At 40.7% G+C, this 17,808-nt stretch overlaps 1 protein-coding gene across 11 annotated transcripts in view; it reads left to right on the top strand.

Moving 5' to 3' along the window:
- Positions 1-98: 98 nt before the first annotated feature.
- LIN54 (lin-54 DREAM MuvB core complex component) overlaps positions 99-17,808 on the top strand; it is a 38,020-nt gene continuing 20,310 nt past the window's right edge. For 3 of the 11 annotated variants that reach the window (XM_044428602.1, XM_044428601.1, XM_044428593.1), the window contains exons 1-3: positions 99-453; positions 13,123-13,183; positions 14,297-15,016. In XM_044428602.1, the coding sequence (XP_044284537.1) occupies positions 14,333-15,016 (684 nt within the window). In that variant the 5' untranslated portion in view covers positions 99-453; positions 13,123-13,183; positions 14,297-14,332. The other 8 variants (XM_044428594.1, XM_044428598.1, XM_044428597.1 and 5 more) reach the window with 8 other exon arrangements.

The following is a 17,808-nucleotide window of genomic DNA, read 5'->3' as shown; positions in this document are numbered from 1 at the left end:
TAGAGCGGCGCCTGCCAGAGCGCCCACGCGTGCGTCATGACGCTCACCACCCGGAAGCGCCTGCGGAGGATGTTGACGCTCGCTGACGGGCGGGCGGGAAGTCGAGGCGGCTTTGAGGAGGGAAGGCGGGAGAATGGAGCGCAGGGAATGAGGCTTGGAGGGTGACGCGACGCCGGTTGCCAGGGCGCCGCTGTCGAGTATTATGGGATGCGGCGGCGGCGGAATGGCGCTAGGCGCGTGATTTTGAACAAACACGGAATCTGTCGCGGCGGCGGCTCCTCGAGCCGGAGCGTCGAGCCGGCGTCGCGCGGGAACGGGCCCAGCCGAGGCCGCGGCCGAGGAAGAGGAGGGTGCCGGTGGGCTGTGCATGTCATTGCTGGGGAGGAGAGCCGAGAGCGGCGGACAGGCAGAGCGGAGTGAAAGTGCCCGGCTGTGGCCGCGAGGCCGCCACAGGTGAGTGCGAGGCGGGCTGAGGGGAGTGCACAGCTGCCGACGAGGGGCGAAGCGGGCGAGTTTGAGTGCGGACGAGAGAGGAGGAGGAGGACAAGCGGAGGCGTCACCCGGCCAGTCCTGCTCAGCGGGGAGAACGGAGGAGGGAGCCGCCGGGCGCGTCCCCTTCTTCTCCTTTGACAGATCCCGTCTGGCTGGCGTGTGGGCAGGGGAAGGACGGGGTGGGCGGCTGTGGGAGGAGGCAGGGGAGAGGCCGTCTCTTGGCTGTCCGCCGTTGTTTCCGCCCTTCTCAGTCCTATTCTGCATCTTCTTCTTCCTCCCGGCTTTATGACGAGCTGCTGCTGTCGGAGCCTAGTGCAGTGTCAGCTCGTTGTTGTTGTTGCAGTGGCAACGCAAAAACCCAGGCGAGACGCCGGCACTTAGGCGGGCCAGGTGTAGGGCTGCGCTGGTCGCGGGGCGGGGGTGTCCAGCGCCAGTCCTGCTGACAAAGAGTGGAGACTCCCGTCACTGCTTCAGAGGAGTTATAGCAATTAATTGTGCAAATACTGATTAGAAAAGAAGAAATCTGTTTTTAATTCTTCTGTTCCTTGCAAAGATGTATTCCTGAGAATTGGCGTGCGGTAAGCAGAAATGATGCAAGGATTTGGGTATCTTGTGGGGAGAAGGAGGATTGATAAGAACAGCATTGTTGGGTCAGAACACTGAGTGAAGCATTCTGGTCAGCTGGTCCATGGGAAACCCTGAAGAAGGACCTGCGGGCAACAGCACCTTTCTGCCTGTGTTACTCGGCAACTATGTACACTGGCATATTGCTTCTGATACTATAGCATATAAGTACCTATCAGGACTAGTAGCCGCTGATGGCTTTCTCCTCCATGAACTGATGTTGTTGTTGGCCATCAAGTTATCTTTGATCTATGGTGATCCTATGAATGAAAGCCATCCAAAATGCCCTGTCAATCACAGCTTCATTCAGTTAAGTTCAAAGCTGTGACTTCCTTTATGGATTCAATCCAGTTCATGTTTGGTCTTCCTTTTGTCTTCTGCCTTCAACGTTCCCTAACATGATTGTCTTCCCCAGGGAGTCTTGCATTTTCATGATATGTCTGAGCTACACAGAGTCAGTTTTGTCAGTTTTGCTTCTAGGGAAGTTCTGGCTATAGGACCCATTTGTCAGTCCAGGGTACTCTCAAAACTCTCCTCCAGCACCATGTTTCTAACATGTCAGTTTTCTTCCAGTCAGCTTTCTACACTGTCCAGTTTCCAATCCTATACATTGTGTTTGGGAACACAAACATTTGTATGATCTTGACCTTGATCTCTAGTGAAACATCCTTACACTTGCTGGCATTCCCTAGTTGCTTCATTGCTGCCTTTCCAAGTCTCAGGCTTCTTCAATTTCTTGGCTGCAGTCTCCATTTGAATTGAGGTATTGAATTATGCTGAGGTATGTGAAATCTTTCACAATTTCAGTTTTTTCATTGTTAACAGTACAGTTCTATACTTCTTCTGTGGACATGATTTTTGTTTCTTAATATTCAGCTGCAGTCCTGCTTTTGTACTTTCTTCTGTCACTTTAACAGGATTTGTTTGAAGTCATTGATGCTTTCTGTCATTAGTATGCTATCATTAGTGGTGTTTTTTCCACCAATTTCACTTCTTCCTCTGATTGTAATCCAGCTTTCCTTATGATATTTTGTGTACAGATTGAACATATACATCATTGCCTGTCAAGGATGCTCATGGGAAACCATACAGTTTCTCCGTATTCTGACCTAAATGTAAGTTCTTCTTCATGATACAGGTTATGCATCAGGAAAATCAAGTGCTGAGGCACACCCTATCCCATGAACTGACAGCTTTCTCAAATCCTCACCTTCCAAATTGGTGTCCATCACTTTACCTTGTGGAAGTGAATTCCACAGCTGAAGTCGCATTTCCAAATGTCTTGAGGGAATTAAGTTTGATCTTATTCTTCAACCTTATGATGGATACTTGGGTAGATTTTCTTTTGTGGAGTGTGTAAAAACCTTAACATACTTACCATCCCATGTTGCAGTTATTAATTTCTCTGAAATCGGATGCAGATAGAACGTAATGGAACAGAAATTGAATATACAGAAAGACATTTGACAGGGGTTCAGTGGTGCAATTATCAAATTGTTATTGGTGAATTAACATATTGCTGTGGTATACCTTGCAGATTTATTCATTTAGGCTTTTATATACCATTCATTAGCCTGGGGGCGGTCTCAGAACTCTATCTTCTTAAGGCAGGATTCTGCTGTCAATACTGTAGGAAAATAGATTATTTCTACATATTTGTCTACTTATTTTGTTTCACTCCTATCTAAAGAGCTATTATTGCACTGTAGTTATAACCTACTTTTTCCCCCTCTTGTGAGGGGCCCAGATGGCTTACATAGCTTCATTTTATCCTCATAACAATAACCCTGTGAGATAAGTTCGCCTGAGAGTGAATGGCTGTCACCCAGTGAGCTTCATGGCTGAACATGGACAAAAACCTGGATCTCCCAGGTCCCCAGTCCAGCACTGTGAACAGCACACTGGCTTTTCATCTTGTAGGAAATTCAGTATTTTGGCTTTTTAAAAAATAATATAGACTACTTAAGAGAAATTGATAAAATACAAATTCTATTTATCTTGCCTGTGATAAAAGTATATCTAGGAAAACTAAAGCCAGTTCCTTTGATTCTTCTTTAATTGGGTAGTTGTTAAGTAGGTCTTCATATTTTGTAAAAGGGTAATTAAAATGAAGTCCTCCTGTGCAGATAACCTTAGGACTCTAATTTTATTTTTTTTAGTTAGTTAGTTAGAAAATTTCTATGCCGCCCCATTCGCCGAAGCCTCAGGGCGGCTCACAACTATACAAGTATTTATATATTCATATTAACTTTGATGTTAGTGGAAGTAACAATACTACCCTCAGATGGGTACTGTTAATTAAGCTAATTTTCCTACACATGGCAAATGAACCAGTAGAAAGATGTCTTTATGTGAGGAATGTATAAAAATGGAAGATGTATTTCAACATTATTAATGCCCTAATCCTATAGCATTGTCTTCCAGTTATGTTGCTTCTGGGCAAATCACCAAGAACCTTATCAGGAGGAAGAGGTGACTGGTTCTACTTTGTTAATGGTGAAATCCCAAGACATGAATTCTGTAGCATCTGTAACAAGGAGAAAGAAATATAAAATCCTACAAATGTTCTTTTACTGCAACTTCCTTCATCCCTTACCATTGGCTATGGAGCTTATGGTAATTGCAGGTCATCATTAGCTGGTAGGCCACACATTCTCCACCCATTTTAAAATATTTTGTTATGCTATATTCAGCGAAGCATAATAAAAGAGTATATTGGCTAGTGAGTTTTGCCAGTGACCTGAGAGCTGCAGACCAGAAACATTAATAACAGGGTTTATACTTGTGCAGTCTTATCTGTCATTAACACTGCCATGTTTTAGTGGTTGTAGTAAACCTATTTTGGAGATCTTGTGATTAGAAATTGTGCAGAATATATACGATGAAGACCCCTTGAGGTGGGAATCCTACAGTGCAGTTTTGCTTGTCAGTCTTTCTTGGAAGTCTTTCCATGCAAGTATGTTGTTAAATTACTGAGTTGGATCCAGATGAAGTTAGTTGAACTTATGTCTCACTACAATCAATAGAAAAAATAGCCATTAGGTTCCACTGTTTTTAATGGGAACTAACTGCAACTCATTTCATCTCAATATAATCCCATGTACTTTTGTGAGGGGGCAAAAGAAATATACATGATCTGAGGTGGAAAAACCTTTTCCATCAGTTCTGTATACTACTTTAAATTCTTTTAAATATTTCTCCATTGAGCATGATGGAGGACAGCTTTATTTTTTATTTTTGCTTACCATAGTGAGAATTGTTGAAATGCCCCCTTCCCAAAACACTGTCCATGTAATTGTTGGTGGCCAGAATTCACTGGTGCTAAATGATGAGAAGATGCAAGAGCTTTTATTCAATGAAAATTCTTGCCAATCTGTAAGTACAGAATTAGCTATAATTTCTCAATCATCCCATATATACCATCCCATAGAAAAGGAGGCCCTTCTGGAGAGCCATCCTCCAAGGAAGTAAGCAGTATGGCAAAGAAGAAGAGGATCCTTCTCAGTGGTTGCACCCCATCCTTGGAACAGTCTTCGTCTTCGGAGAGCAGTTCGCCTGGTGCCATCGTTACAATCTTTTTGTCACCAGACAAAAACTATCCTATCCTCCAGACATTTTAATAATTGATTTTAATAATTGATTTTATATTGTTCCATTTTAATGGTATTTTATATTGCTCTTTAGATTAATATACTATTTTAATCTGACCCCTCTGCTGCATATTGCATACTGTTACATGTTTATATGTATTATTATGAGATGTTTTTATTAGTATTTTTGCAATCCGCTTAGAAAGTCCTTGGGACGAATTAACTGCGAAATATAAGTTGAATAAATAAATAAATACCCGCCACCGTTTTGTGCTGCTTTAATCGCATTCCACGGCAAACCATTTAGTTCTTAAAGTGCCGTAGAGGATGAGGGTTTTGATTGCGTTTGCTGCGGCTGATTATTCCGGCTACCCTTCTAGAATTAATTCTGCCGTGTCGCTTTGAAGCTTGGAAACTCCTTTTCCCGGGGAAGAGGCGCAGAGCTGCGAGTGTGTGCTGGCTTGCCTGTTCTGTCGTCGTCGTCGTCCGCGAGAAAGACGCGTTATCTCCTTGTAGGTCAGCTGTAGCAGCGCTGTCGTTCCTTTTCTTGGTAGCGAGCATAGCAGAGACGGGGGAGGACTTTCCTCTGCCGGGAGTGGCTCCGGCCCGGATCGGGCGGAGGTAAGCGAGGAGGGAGGAGGCTTGAGGTTGTTGCTGAGCTGGGATGTGATGGTGATGACGAAGTGAAAATGGCGGATCTTTCGAAATACTATCCCGGCCCCTGACATACCAGAGACAGTAGCAGAACAGCCTTAAGAGGCTCCCCCTCCTTTGCCCGCTGCTGCCAGCAGTTCTCCCTCTCCTCGCCTCTTCCTCCAGCTCCTGAGCAGCCGCTTGTCCAGCTATTCAGACACTTCAGGGCGAAGCCCCCTCCCTCCTTCGGGCTGGGACTTAACCGCGGGGAAGGACTCGATGGCTGCGCCCGAAAGAGGGTGAGAGACGCTTCAAGGCCTGGACGGAAGGACATGGCGAATGAGTGGGGCTTGTATCCTGGAAAGGAGTGCCCTGCCCTAGATGCAGGTGTTTTGAAGTCTGAGGAGTAGTTAATCTGGTCGCAACGGAGAGAGTTTGGGAACTGTTAAGGCCTAACTCATTTTCCAAGGTGTGATTTTCAGACGGTTGTTGAGATGTGCCATCTCTGTCTAGTCCAGTTGTTAATTGTTTGAGGGTTTATGTAGTACTAATGGGGTTCCTACAGAAGTTAGAGAAATCTCCACGGAACAAATTATTGAACTAATTGTTTCTGCTTATTATAAGCATACAGTGCAGTGAGGAGTATTGGTATGTAGAATTGCTGCAGGATCCTAATGATTTTTAAAACTAATTAGCTGTACTGAAGATTAGTCATGCCGTGGGTGTGCTAACTCTTCACGTTCCTCATGGGTGTGTTAACCCTTTAAAAAAATAATTAGTATTCGCAGTGTTGTGATGAATAGGTATTTGCTTTATGGCATGTTTAGTCATCATACCTGTAAATAAATGGGAGTTTATAAATGTATCCTGTTTAACCTTTGAAAGCTGTGGGAAAGGTTAATGCAGCAGCGATGATACTAAAGAGAAAAGAGTTCTAGAAAAAGCAGTAGATATTTTGTCAAGGCAATGTAAAGAAATATCTAAGGGAAATTTAGGTGTGCAAACTGATTGTCATTTGTGCTCCTGAAATTTCTTTAAAAATCAAATAAATTCTGCTTTCATGTAGCTTCTCTGAAAAGATACAAAAGATAAAATCTTAAGATTTTCTACTCAGGACCCTAAAATGCCCCAAATAATAGGACACTTTTGCTTTGAACATTCAACCTTGGGTTCATATCTAAGAGGTACAGAAATATGGTGGTGTTGATTCTCTTGTTCACTGACCTTATCTATGAACTTGGGAGCCATCTTGCCAATATTTTTGTTAGAAAAATAGGATATAAATATATTAAAGTAGTATATAAATGTATTAGATAAATAATTAAAATTCTTGCACCCAAATTTATTGGCCGTGCAATATGTACTTCATCTCTTAAATATACTGCCATATTGCTAGGTGTGCTTGTAACTTGAGAGAATATAATTTTTAGTGGAACATGCTGCATGTAAATAAATTTTCAATAAATTTTAACAAAGTTTTATGATAACTTAAGGAGTAATATATTTATTATGGCATAGGATTGTGTGGAATCTGTTCAAATTGTTAATCTCAGTTTGACAGATGTCGATACACATGCTTGGGAGGGGGAAATGTAAACAGTGACATCAGAGGGAACCGAAATGAAGGACATATAGACTGATAACTACCTTAACTGTTGGGTGGTTTTGATCAAATAATAATTGGATAAATGGCATATGTTTGGCTGAAATATAGAGCAAAGATTTGTATATATTTTTCATTTGTCTGCTGTAGCAAAGGACTTCACAACAAAACAATATGCATTCCTAAAATGCAGTTAAAAAGAAATATGATGCCACTGTCTATGAAGAAATTGAGCTTGATTTTTGAATTCTGGGCACTCCAAGTTTAGTTGTAAACAACGTTTTCTGGGGATTTTTGAGGTACAATTGTAATTTGAGAGGAAAGAATTCTCTATATGTCATTATGGAACTTATAAAGTACAAGCCAACAGATTTTGCAAGTTTCATGGAGGTTTTGGTTCTATTTGTGCAATACTTCAGACTCTTGGTGTGTTTTATATTTCTACTTCACTTTTAAATAAAGCAAAATTTGTATATTTAAATTTTAATTAAACCAAGCTATAGTCATAGAATTTTAGAAGTTGACTATCTCTTAGGATTTGCAATAATCTATCTCTTACGACCCAAATATGAAATGGAACAGCTCCATAAAAGAAGCCACAACCCTGTATTTACAAGAGTTGAGCAGGGCTTTAGAGGACAATACCTTTTGGAGGGCATTCACAGATAGGGTCACTGTAAGTTGATGGCACATAACAACAACAACAACCACCTCCTGATATAAGCTTATATGAGCTGCTTTATACACACTAACACATTGTTGTTTAAACCATAGGTTGCAGAATTCTGGGCCTTTGTTAAGGGTGAACTCCGAATCATGGGGGTTGTTTGTGGGTTGTTTCACCAGGCTACAGAGATAGTGGGAAAGTGGGATCAGGATAACCAGCTGCTCTACACACCAAATACTACAGCATAGTAAAGGCATTTGGGATATAGGAAGGCAGCAGGCATAGGATTTGAGGGGAAAATGTGTTTTATTGTCCTCCCAACAAACCATGAGTAGGGCAACAAATCATATAAATAAAGTCTCAGAAATTTACTGTCATTCTTGTCTTAGACCCATTAAAATAAATGGTACTTAATTTAGTCATAAGTTGGTTCAACGTTGCATATGACTTTTTGAGTCCAATTCAAACACTATTGTAATCCCTTTCCAGTTTTCTAAAACAGATTGTGATATTTCAGGTATTCATATTTCATATTCAGCTATTCATATTTCTTTGTATGATATTATAGGGTGAGTGCCAACTTCCAGCAGCCATAGTTTGCCGTTACAAAGTTTGTGCAGACCTTGACGTGTAATGGGGATATAAAAGGCTTAGCCTTCTGGCTTTATTTCTCCTGCATTTTTTTCTGTGCTCCACACTGAAGCGTACACCTGTCATAACAGTTAGCTTTGTAGTTAAGTAAGAAATAACTAGATCATTATAAAATTTAGTATAGATTGTTCATTTGCTATTTCATTTGTTATAGATATATCACAGTTTTAGCATGTTTACCCTGAACTTTCAGGACAGTAAACTATCACAAATTGTGCACACAAGTTTAGAGAAGGGGAATATTCCTTCTATGAAGATTCAATACATTAGGGTATTTTTAAAAATATATTTTGGATGTTCTTGTGATCAGTTAGCAAATATTAATTCAATTAGCTATATCCTTATCTTTATCCTTAGATACTTTACATAAATATGGAGAAACATATTTGTTTCAAGTAGAATGAATTGACAGCTTGCAGGGAACTTGAATATAGTCCTTTTGGTAGTCCATAACTTGACTCCATCACAATTAATCTGCAAACAGTTTATACTGCCTTCATGAAAGTCATGGGTCTTCATATTTAATCTCTGGGACTTTCAGTTTTGAAGGTTTTTGTTTTTTGTTTGCAGTTTTATTTTTAAACAGAGGCCCATTTGTGTGGCCAGGCAGCCTACCTAGCTGGAACCTCGATAAAGTATTGTTATCCTTAAAGCTAATTGAATTACTACTTGCTGACAAGAACATCCCAGCATTTGCAGCATCTTTCATTTGTTGAATGCCAGTGAGAACTCTCCTCAGCTTTGGAAGAAACAACTTAAGAAAAATAGTTGTGTAGAAACAGAGATTCTTTTGTATTCATTCCATATTGTGCACCTACCAAGATAAATAGCAATGGAATCATTTGAAGCTGTAAGATTCATGTTGCAAAGGAATCCCTTGGGAAACATCCTCTCTGAGCACACATTTAATCAAATGATGGGCCCAACAAAATTTTGATTTCTTATGGTATCAACTTGTGTGATCCTAAGAGCATTTTATCTTCCGCCAGTGACTTTCAGTCCTCCTCATTTGATCTGGTAACTTACTGAGCTAGAATTTGCAAGGACTGCATTAGGTGTTACTCAACACATGCTGAATAAATATTTGTGATCAGGTCTTTGTTGAAGTGAAATATATACCGATGTATTTCTGTAGAGTATTCTGGGAGTAATCAAGTAATGTTTCACTTAAAAAGTTTAGACCAGTCTTATTCAACTGGGTGCTCAATAGGTTTTGTACAGCAGCATTTAACATTCCTGATAATTGGCTATGCTTTCTGGGCTGATAGGAGTTGAAATCTAAAACATTTGAAAAAAGTACCTGTGATGTCAACAAGGCTTAAGCCCAGATATACGAGTATAGGATTTTAGCCATCACAGGTACTTTTTTCAAATGTTTAAGCAAACTTTCATTAGTAGAAAGCATTTCAAGGGACTCCTGATTTCCTAATCGTGATTATGAGACAAGGCGGCATTATACCTGTACTGGAGCAAAATTATTTCTTGGTGACATGCCATAATTAACTAGAAAGACTAAGTATTAGGTGATTATTCTTCCTCGGAGCTGTGATCTTCAATGTTTTTACGCCCTTCCAAACATTCTTGCTTGTGAAAAGCTCCAGGTGCAGTTTTCACTTCTAAATGTGTACTTGGCCCATTGTTCATAATATGAAGAAGACCTGTGAACTTCTTGAACATGGATAGGGTGGAGTAAGTTTTAACCTGTGGCTCATAGAGAAGTACTGCTGTTGTGTCCTATCTAAGACTTGAGTCCATATTTCTGAAGGGTTACTTTGGCTCTATGCTTAATGCATCAGTATCATTTTCATTTGCTCGGGCAGTTATAAATAGTGCTTTTGTGTAGAACTTCCATGCTAAATTGAAATACTGTTTTATGAGCACTAAGGCTGCACCAGCTGTTGTCCCTGGCAAAGCCCTATGCCAGTTGAAATTGAACAGCACTAGCTCTTCTGGGTACAAGAAATGTTTAGTAATTTCAGGGATTATGTTGAAAGATTACTGTATATTTTTCTGTAGCTACTTTAAGCACTGTTTAATATGACCCAACAATTAAAATCAACCACTTGTCTTTGGGATGTGTAAAACTGCTTGATCAACAGTTTTTATTAAATCGGATTTTCACTGTTTTAAAATGCAGCAACATTGCCAAACATTGTTCTGGAATTAAGTCTTGTATCACATTCTGCATGTATATAACATTTCACAATGCCTTTTTAAGCATATTTTTTCTACAATAAGTAGTTAGCCCAGTTTTCTTAGAATAATTCCTCAAGTCTTTTGTTTGGCTCCTGTTCAGTATAGTTCAAATTATAATTGGACATCTGGAGTCAAAAAAAGATTTGGCATGCTGGCTGAATGTTAGCTGGCCATAGTTGGGTATTGAAATATTTACTTTATTAGAACAATAATTATGTTGCTTGAAACATCACAGAACATCATAATTTATTACAACTTTTAAACATAATTAAGTAAGTGTTCTGTATATGTGGAAAATTCTCCACATGGCCCTGGGACCCCAAAGAAGACAAAGCTAACTGACTTTTCGCCTGTCCCCAGGTCTTAACAGCTGTTACATACTTTTTTTTCTCTCTGCCCTGGACTTGTCTTTATGCCTTTCTGAGCCTGATCACCCTCTCGGTTCCTGTGCTATTCATAACTCTTCAGCAGCCAAGACTTTTTCCTCTTTACCTCTTTGGTGGTTGCTTTGTCACCTTTTGCTCCATGTTTCTTGAGCAGTCTTCCCTCTGTTCTCCCTCCTGTATGATGTCCATGCAACTTCCATTACTTCCTTGAATGTGAATTGCCTTCCTTTTGCACACAAATGTGCTATCTCAGGTAGTTGGAGTTTAATAGTTACAAAACCTGGGCCATCTGAACTATACTTACCACTGCTTTAAAAAAACAACAACCAGTTTTTTCCCTGAACCCAAGAGAGAAGATTAGTTCTTTCAGCTCATCTGGGTATAATCTATAGAAAAAATATTTTTTGTGTGACATGGATGAATAAGCCTACTTATTCTCTGGTCTGTTTTGGCTGTTAGTAATCAAATGATAGAAATTGAGCCACGAAGCAGATTTGTAATCAATGAACAGAGCCATTAGTATTTCATTAATGCATTAAAATAACTTTTAAAATGCTAATCTTTTGATAATGCATAGGTTTAAATGGTTATTATATGAATGGTTTTGCTTTGGCCCACTCAGGTACTAAAGTTTCTTTTTTGGGAAGCTATGCCAATGTTGCTGCATTAGTGTTGTGTATTTTAGGAACATACAGAGGTACTCCTACCTATGAAAATCTGCTTTTGGCTCATAATCTCAACTCCTGTTGATGGACACTAAATTGCGTTTTCTAGTGTTGAAAAAGATTTACAAGTGATAATATTGTTCTGTTTTTATAGACTGCTTTGAGTCTATCAGATTGTTTTCTTTAGGCCAGTAATTCTTAGACTGTGTACTAGGGCACCCTATTGTGCTCCAAGAGAACTTCCAATGCATCATTAGAAAGGTGTGCTCCTAAAAGAAGCTATCTGTGACCTCTCTGTGTGATTTGCTCCTCTGACCTCTTTCTAATCAGCTTCCACAGGAGGCAGATAATTCTGCTGCACATCTGCACTGAGTAGGATTGCAACAGAATTTCCCTTTCCAGGTAAAGGCCGCCAGTTGCATCTCTGTGTGATTCTCTGTTCTCGGCTTTCCTCCCTCCAACCATCAGACACACCTGGGTCTGGACTCATATAGAAATATAGGAGGAAAGCTTTTCAGTAAATGGGCAATATTCATATATTATAAAAGTAAACCCTTTTAGGCATAAGAGTAAACTGCATCCAGTTTGAACTCAGAAGAAAAAAGGTGTGCCTTGGGTGTTCCTAAATTTTGTGCAAGATAACCTGCTATATTTCTCTCTTCCTCCATTTAACACATTTGAGCCTAATGGATACCTTAAATCTTGAGGTTTATTTCCTCCCTGTTGTAGGGTCACTTCAAATACAAAACATTCTTTATATGGAGGCTATTCTATGTGCAAGAGTATTTTCCATGAAAATACTCTGTTACCATACTGAATCTAAGTGAAGCTGAATGTTGTGGGTACAAAAATTTCACTGGCATTTTTAATAAATCATATTAAACTACTTTCTTTGTACTATTTTAAAGAAAAATGTAATTTGTTTCAAAATTATGATCTTAAATAGCTTTTTAAAAATATTAATTAAGAGGGTTACTCTTGTGGTTACTTAGATACTGTCCAGGCAGCCATAGTCTAGGTTAAAGTCGTCCTAGGTCTGATTTCAGGAAACATTTCCTCTACCCTCACAGCTGGCATGGTTCTTTCTGCACTGGCTGCTGCTCCAAAGTTACACGTGTGACTTAGGAGCCAGCACCGTGGGGGGGGGGGGGCATTTCTGTGGGTGTGGGAAGGATTGAGGCTTTGCTGTGATATGAGGCATCCCAGTACATGAGGCTTCAGCACCTCCTCCTTGCAAGCAGGGGCAAAAGATGCAGATAGTCAAAATCAGCTGTCTGTGTCTTTTGCAGAGTGGGAGAGGCACAGAGGCAATCCCTTCTGTTTGATTGGATATCTGTAATCTTCTGAGTTCAGTGGTCAATGAAATTTGTACTTCTGTACAATGTTCTTGGAAAAACTTGTTCTTATCTGCAATTTACACTGGCAGTAATTTATTTGTTAGACTGTTCTTTTAAATGTATTTCAATAAAGGTCTTTAACTTGTGAAAGGGTTTTCCACACGTGCTAGAAAGCTTATGATGAGAAGGGTGTATTGTTAAGTTATAGCACTATCAGCTCAGAACTAAAGAACAGTTTTCTGTAACTTCTGAAACTGCATCTTCTTTTGCCTCAACAGTTGGTGCTGCATTATGTTTCTGGAGTTGGTTTGATGTAAGCAGAATTTAAAAGAAATTCAGGTAATTGTTTTAAAGAGAATTGGTTTTTTTTCTATATTTTGTTATTTCATGGTGTCAGTATAATGTCTGCATAAGGCCTGTCAATATCCACTCTAAAGAGCTGCCAGTGTCAGATATTTCTTTACACGCTCCCTCATGGTTGAGAAAATGCAGAACGATCCATTCATAGCACGTGCTTTTCCTAGTAGTTTGTAAGAGAAAATAGGTATCGCTAACATTTCTTTCAGCCGTTCTGCAGTTCTTAACTTTTATGCTTCCAATAATATTCCAGTAATAATTTAAAGGCATAAATAAAAATAATACTCATTGTGCAAGGATAGAGAACTCCCTGGCTACAATGCAGCCTTCTGCATACACGCACATGCCCCATGCAGCAATTGGGCTTTTTCAAAGCCTCCGCTAGTGTTAGTGGAGACATTTTTAAAGCCTAATTACCATAGTGTGGTGGTGCTGCAACCTTATCCCACCTCCACTGGTGATTTATTTTAATTTTGAAAACCTCCTCTGGTGCTGTTTGAGGCTTTTAAAAAGAACAGTTGCTGTCCCGGGGCAAGAGTGAAGGCAGGTGGGAAGAAAAGGAAATGAGAATTGGGAAGAGAAGGAATAAAAGGGAGCAAGACAGACAATGAGATACAGGAATATGTTTGTGTGTAAGAAGAGAGACAGCACAGGGAAGGTTTCAAGCCGAAAAGGGAGGGGGGTTTCCATCCCTGCTGCAACACTTTCTTAACCCCACTTGGCATGAATTCGATGTAATCGTTACAGCAGTCCACTAAGGCAGGTCAGTAGTATTGTCCCCCATATTGCAGATGTGGGTGGCTGAGGCTGAAAGAGAATGATTTGCCTAAGGTACCCTAGGGAGTTCATGGCAGACATGAAATTTGAACCAGGGAATTCCTGATTCACAGGCCAGTTTCACAGCTCTCATTGTAGCTGGTAGATATTTTTGTGGCCATGTTTGCTTTTGAGGGTCAATTTTTAGCCGCAGCTGTTACCGTGTAGATGTTAGTTCTACACTTATGTGTGATGTCCTACAATAATATATATGATACTCCAACTAACATATTGTTCCACAGCTGACAAAACCAAATTTCCTTTGAACTATCACTGCAGTGCCTCTTTCTTTGACCTACCATCAAGTTTTGCAATATGGAGGTGGTGTCGGCAGAAGTGAACAGTTTGCTCCCTGAAGAGATAATGGACACAGGTATAACACTGGAGGAAGATGAGACCATTGAGGCTGTAATTGTAGGCGACACTATTCCTATGGAAACAGAACTGGAAGGGATGGCTAATGTAAGCTCAGTTGGAGAGTCTACAACTACTGCAGCACTGTCAATTGCCACAGAGACTGTCACAGTGCCCAGCAATTGTGTAAGCCATGTCACAGGCAACACTGCCACTGCAAAAGCGGACACTGGTGCAGCTGTACAATCTTCCTTTCAAAGTGGCCTCCAAAACCTGGGTACTCAGACTCCTGTCACTATATCAGCCAATCAGATCATTCTAAACAAGGCAACAGACTTGAAACTTGGTAAACAGACTATAAAACAGGAGGGGCAAAAGCTCATTGTAACAACTCTGGGGAAGCCTGGGCAGCCAATTGTCTTAGCACTACCCCACAACCAGCTATCACAATCTCCGAAGGCCACATCACAAGTGCAAGTAAGCGACTCCAAGGTGTCAACACAGCAGTTCAAAGTGGTAACTATTGGAGGAAGGCCAGAGGTGAAACCTGTCATTGGTGTGTCAGCCTTGACTCCAGGGAACCAGCTGGTAAATACTGCCACTCAGTCCTCTGTATTGCAGACCCAGCAATTAAAAGCAGTGCAGGTAAGAAAGGGTGCTGCTAATTATACTATGCTCACACTGTGGATTCCCTTTGGTTGGCAGCAAAGTATGTGAAACTTACTACCTATAGAATGACTACCTATAGAATGTTTAGTACCTATAGAAGTGGATGTGTTGCAGCAAGGAATGAGTTGGAACATGCTTCCTGGGAATGAGAGTAAAGGCTTTATGTAAAGAGAAAGTGGGAATGATGGGGTTGGGTGTGCATGTATACAAGCACATGCAAGTAATGAAGATTAATTTTCATGGATATAGCCATTCCTCAGCCTCCTAGCAAGTATCTGCAGCCCTTTATTCCCACACCTAGGTTGACAGAAGTATTCTCTTGGACATGTTTTTTTTTTTTCTGTAACAGAAAATATAGCTTATCGCAAGAAAAGTATCCTGTTGGAGGGGGTGGATGAAGGGAGAGAGGAATTAACTGCTCCCATCAGGGCTTCTTATGTAGCACCAAGCCCAACTAGAGAGATGGGTAGGGCATAGTCTTGGTCTGTAAGAACTTCATCTCCTGGTCAGGTACCCCGTCCAACAATCAGCCAGTTTTGAGAGAGAGTATCTGGTGTCATGTGGCAGGGACAGGATTAGAATTTGGTGTACTGCCCACCCGTTTGCCTAACAATTTCCCTGTCTGAGCTAATCTTGAGAACCCCAGGTCTTGGGGGGACTTTAATATTCATACAAAAGGTACCTTACCAAGAGCCGCTCAGGATTCCATGGCCATTTTGTCAACCATAAGTCTGCCTCAAATAATATCAGGCTCAACACTTGTGGGAAGGTACATTTAAGGTTTGTGTTGGAAAAAAATTAATCTGTGCCTGTGGTGACTCTATTGTTACCTGTAACCTCTACGGGGTGAAGGACCAGGTTGGATGGTCTGCTCCTATACGATAATAAATGCAGGTGGTTTTCTGAGGTCTCCTGGGCAATTCTCTGCATATTTAGTTGGCAGACCTGCTGAGGCCCTGGTCTCCATTTAGAATGATGGAAAGACCCAGGCCATTGATATGACTGCGCTCAAATGCCCTTGACCCAGGCACAGAATTATGTCAGCTTCTTGGTATTTTGGAGAGCCGATGCAATGAAATGGCAGAGTCAGTGATTAGTGAACAAATGACAATATCTTTTAATGTATATGATTGAATCAGTTTGTGATTTTATTGTATGACCGTGAAGAAATCTTGATTATTGGTCACTGTTGCAGTGTCATTTAGTGGAATTTTTTAGATGGTTAAAAGCCTCTTGGATGTAGGTTGTAGAATATCCAGGGCTTAGACTCTCAAGCCCTATATGATCAATTCGCATGAATAAAGTCACTCATATTTTGCCTTTAGTAGAGCTTTTGGCAAACTGACCCATGATGATCTGATCAGCTAACTAGCTAAACATGGGCTAGATGAAACAACTGTTAGATGGAACCACAGTTGACTACAAAATCAGATTCAAAGAGCGCGTTTCAATTATACTTTCTTAAACTGGAGAGAGGTAACAAGCAGAGTTCTACAGGGCTCAGTTCTGGGTGCAGTGCTCATCAGTATTTTATTAATGACTTGAAGAGGTGCAGTGTATGCTGATCAAATTTGCAGATGACACAAAATTGAGCTAATATGCTGGAAGATAGAAACAACATTCAAAGTGATCTTGAGAGGTTCGAGTGTTGGGTTAAGCAACAAAATGAAGTTTAGCAGGAATAAATTCCAGGTTCTACACCTAGTATAATAAGGTGCTTGGGGATGCTAGGCCCAACAGTACTAAAAGAAGGATCTTGGAATTGTTGACGATCACAAACTGAATGTATCCAATAATGTGATGTGGCTGCAAAAAAACCCCAAATACTGTTTTGCGCTGCATTAACAGAATTATCACTTCCAAATCATGTGAGGCAATGGTTCCCCTCTTTTCAGTACTGGGTCCAGTTCTGGGCTACACGGTTTAAGAAAGATACAAACTGGAAAAGGTTCAGAGGAAGGCAACACAAATGATCAGGGGGCTGGAACCAAAGCTCTGTGAGGAGAGATGGAAAGAACTGGTGTACCAGTTTATCTTGGGAGGAAAGGGCAGGCCTTGCCTAACTTGCTCATGCCCTAGTGATACCCAGGATGGATGTGGGGCTGCCTTTGAAAAGAAAGCTCTATGCAAAGTGTTGTTTTGACTTTGAAAAAGGTAAATTGCTTGGAATCAAGTTACTTGAGGGACCACCTTCACTAGTATCAGCCTTTCTGTACTTTTTAAGATCGGCAGCAGAGGCCCGTTACGATCGCAGTCAAGTATGCAGTTACATGAGAGGGGGCCCTTTCCACAGTGGATCATCTTTGCTTTATTTACTCTTGATCTGTTCTTCTAGCTGCAGTTGTGTTTTAAATTCTTCTGGGCTAGATGTTTTATTGCTGTATTGTTTTCATGAATTGCTTGTTTATTGATTTTTATGAATTTTGGCTGTTTTAACATTGTTATGGGAGTTTGGTAAGTTATTTTATTCTGAAGTTGCCTTGGGAGGGCTTTGTGTCATTATAGATGATCTAGGAATATTGCAAGTGAATAAATAAAGCACTTGTCGCAATGATTCCTTTATCCTCATCTCTCTTCCCATTGCTCTCTTGTCACAGACATACACAACCTGTACACACCTACACTCTCTATTTATATTGTGTCTACCTTGGGCCAAGTACTTAGATTGGTCTGTAAAACTCTGTGTGCCCCTTTGTGATTGGAGTGACCCTCTATCACTTCTTGCCTTTTGGGTTTTTCATTTGTGGGTGGAGGTCACCCCCTTCCTT

Source organism: Varanus komodoensis, unplaced genomic scaffold, assembly GCF_004798865.1.
Source record: "Varanus komodoensis strain SLA01 unplaced genomic scaffold, ASM479886v1 scaffold2, whole genome shotgun sequence".
In the NCBI taxonomy this organism is placed as follows: domain Eukaryota; kingdom Metazoa; phylum Chordata; class Lepidosauria; order Squamata; family Varanidae; genus Varanus; species Varanus komodoensis.
The sequence above is the reverse complement of the archived record's forward strand: the minus strand, read 5'-3'. Positions and strand labels throughout refer to the sequence as shown.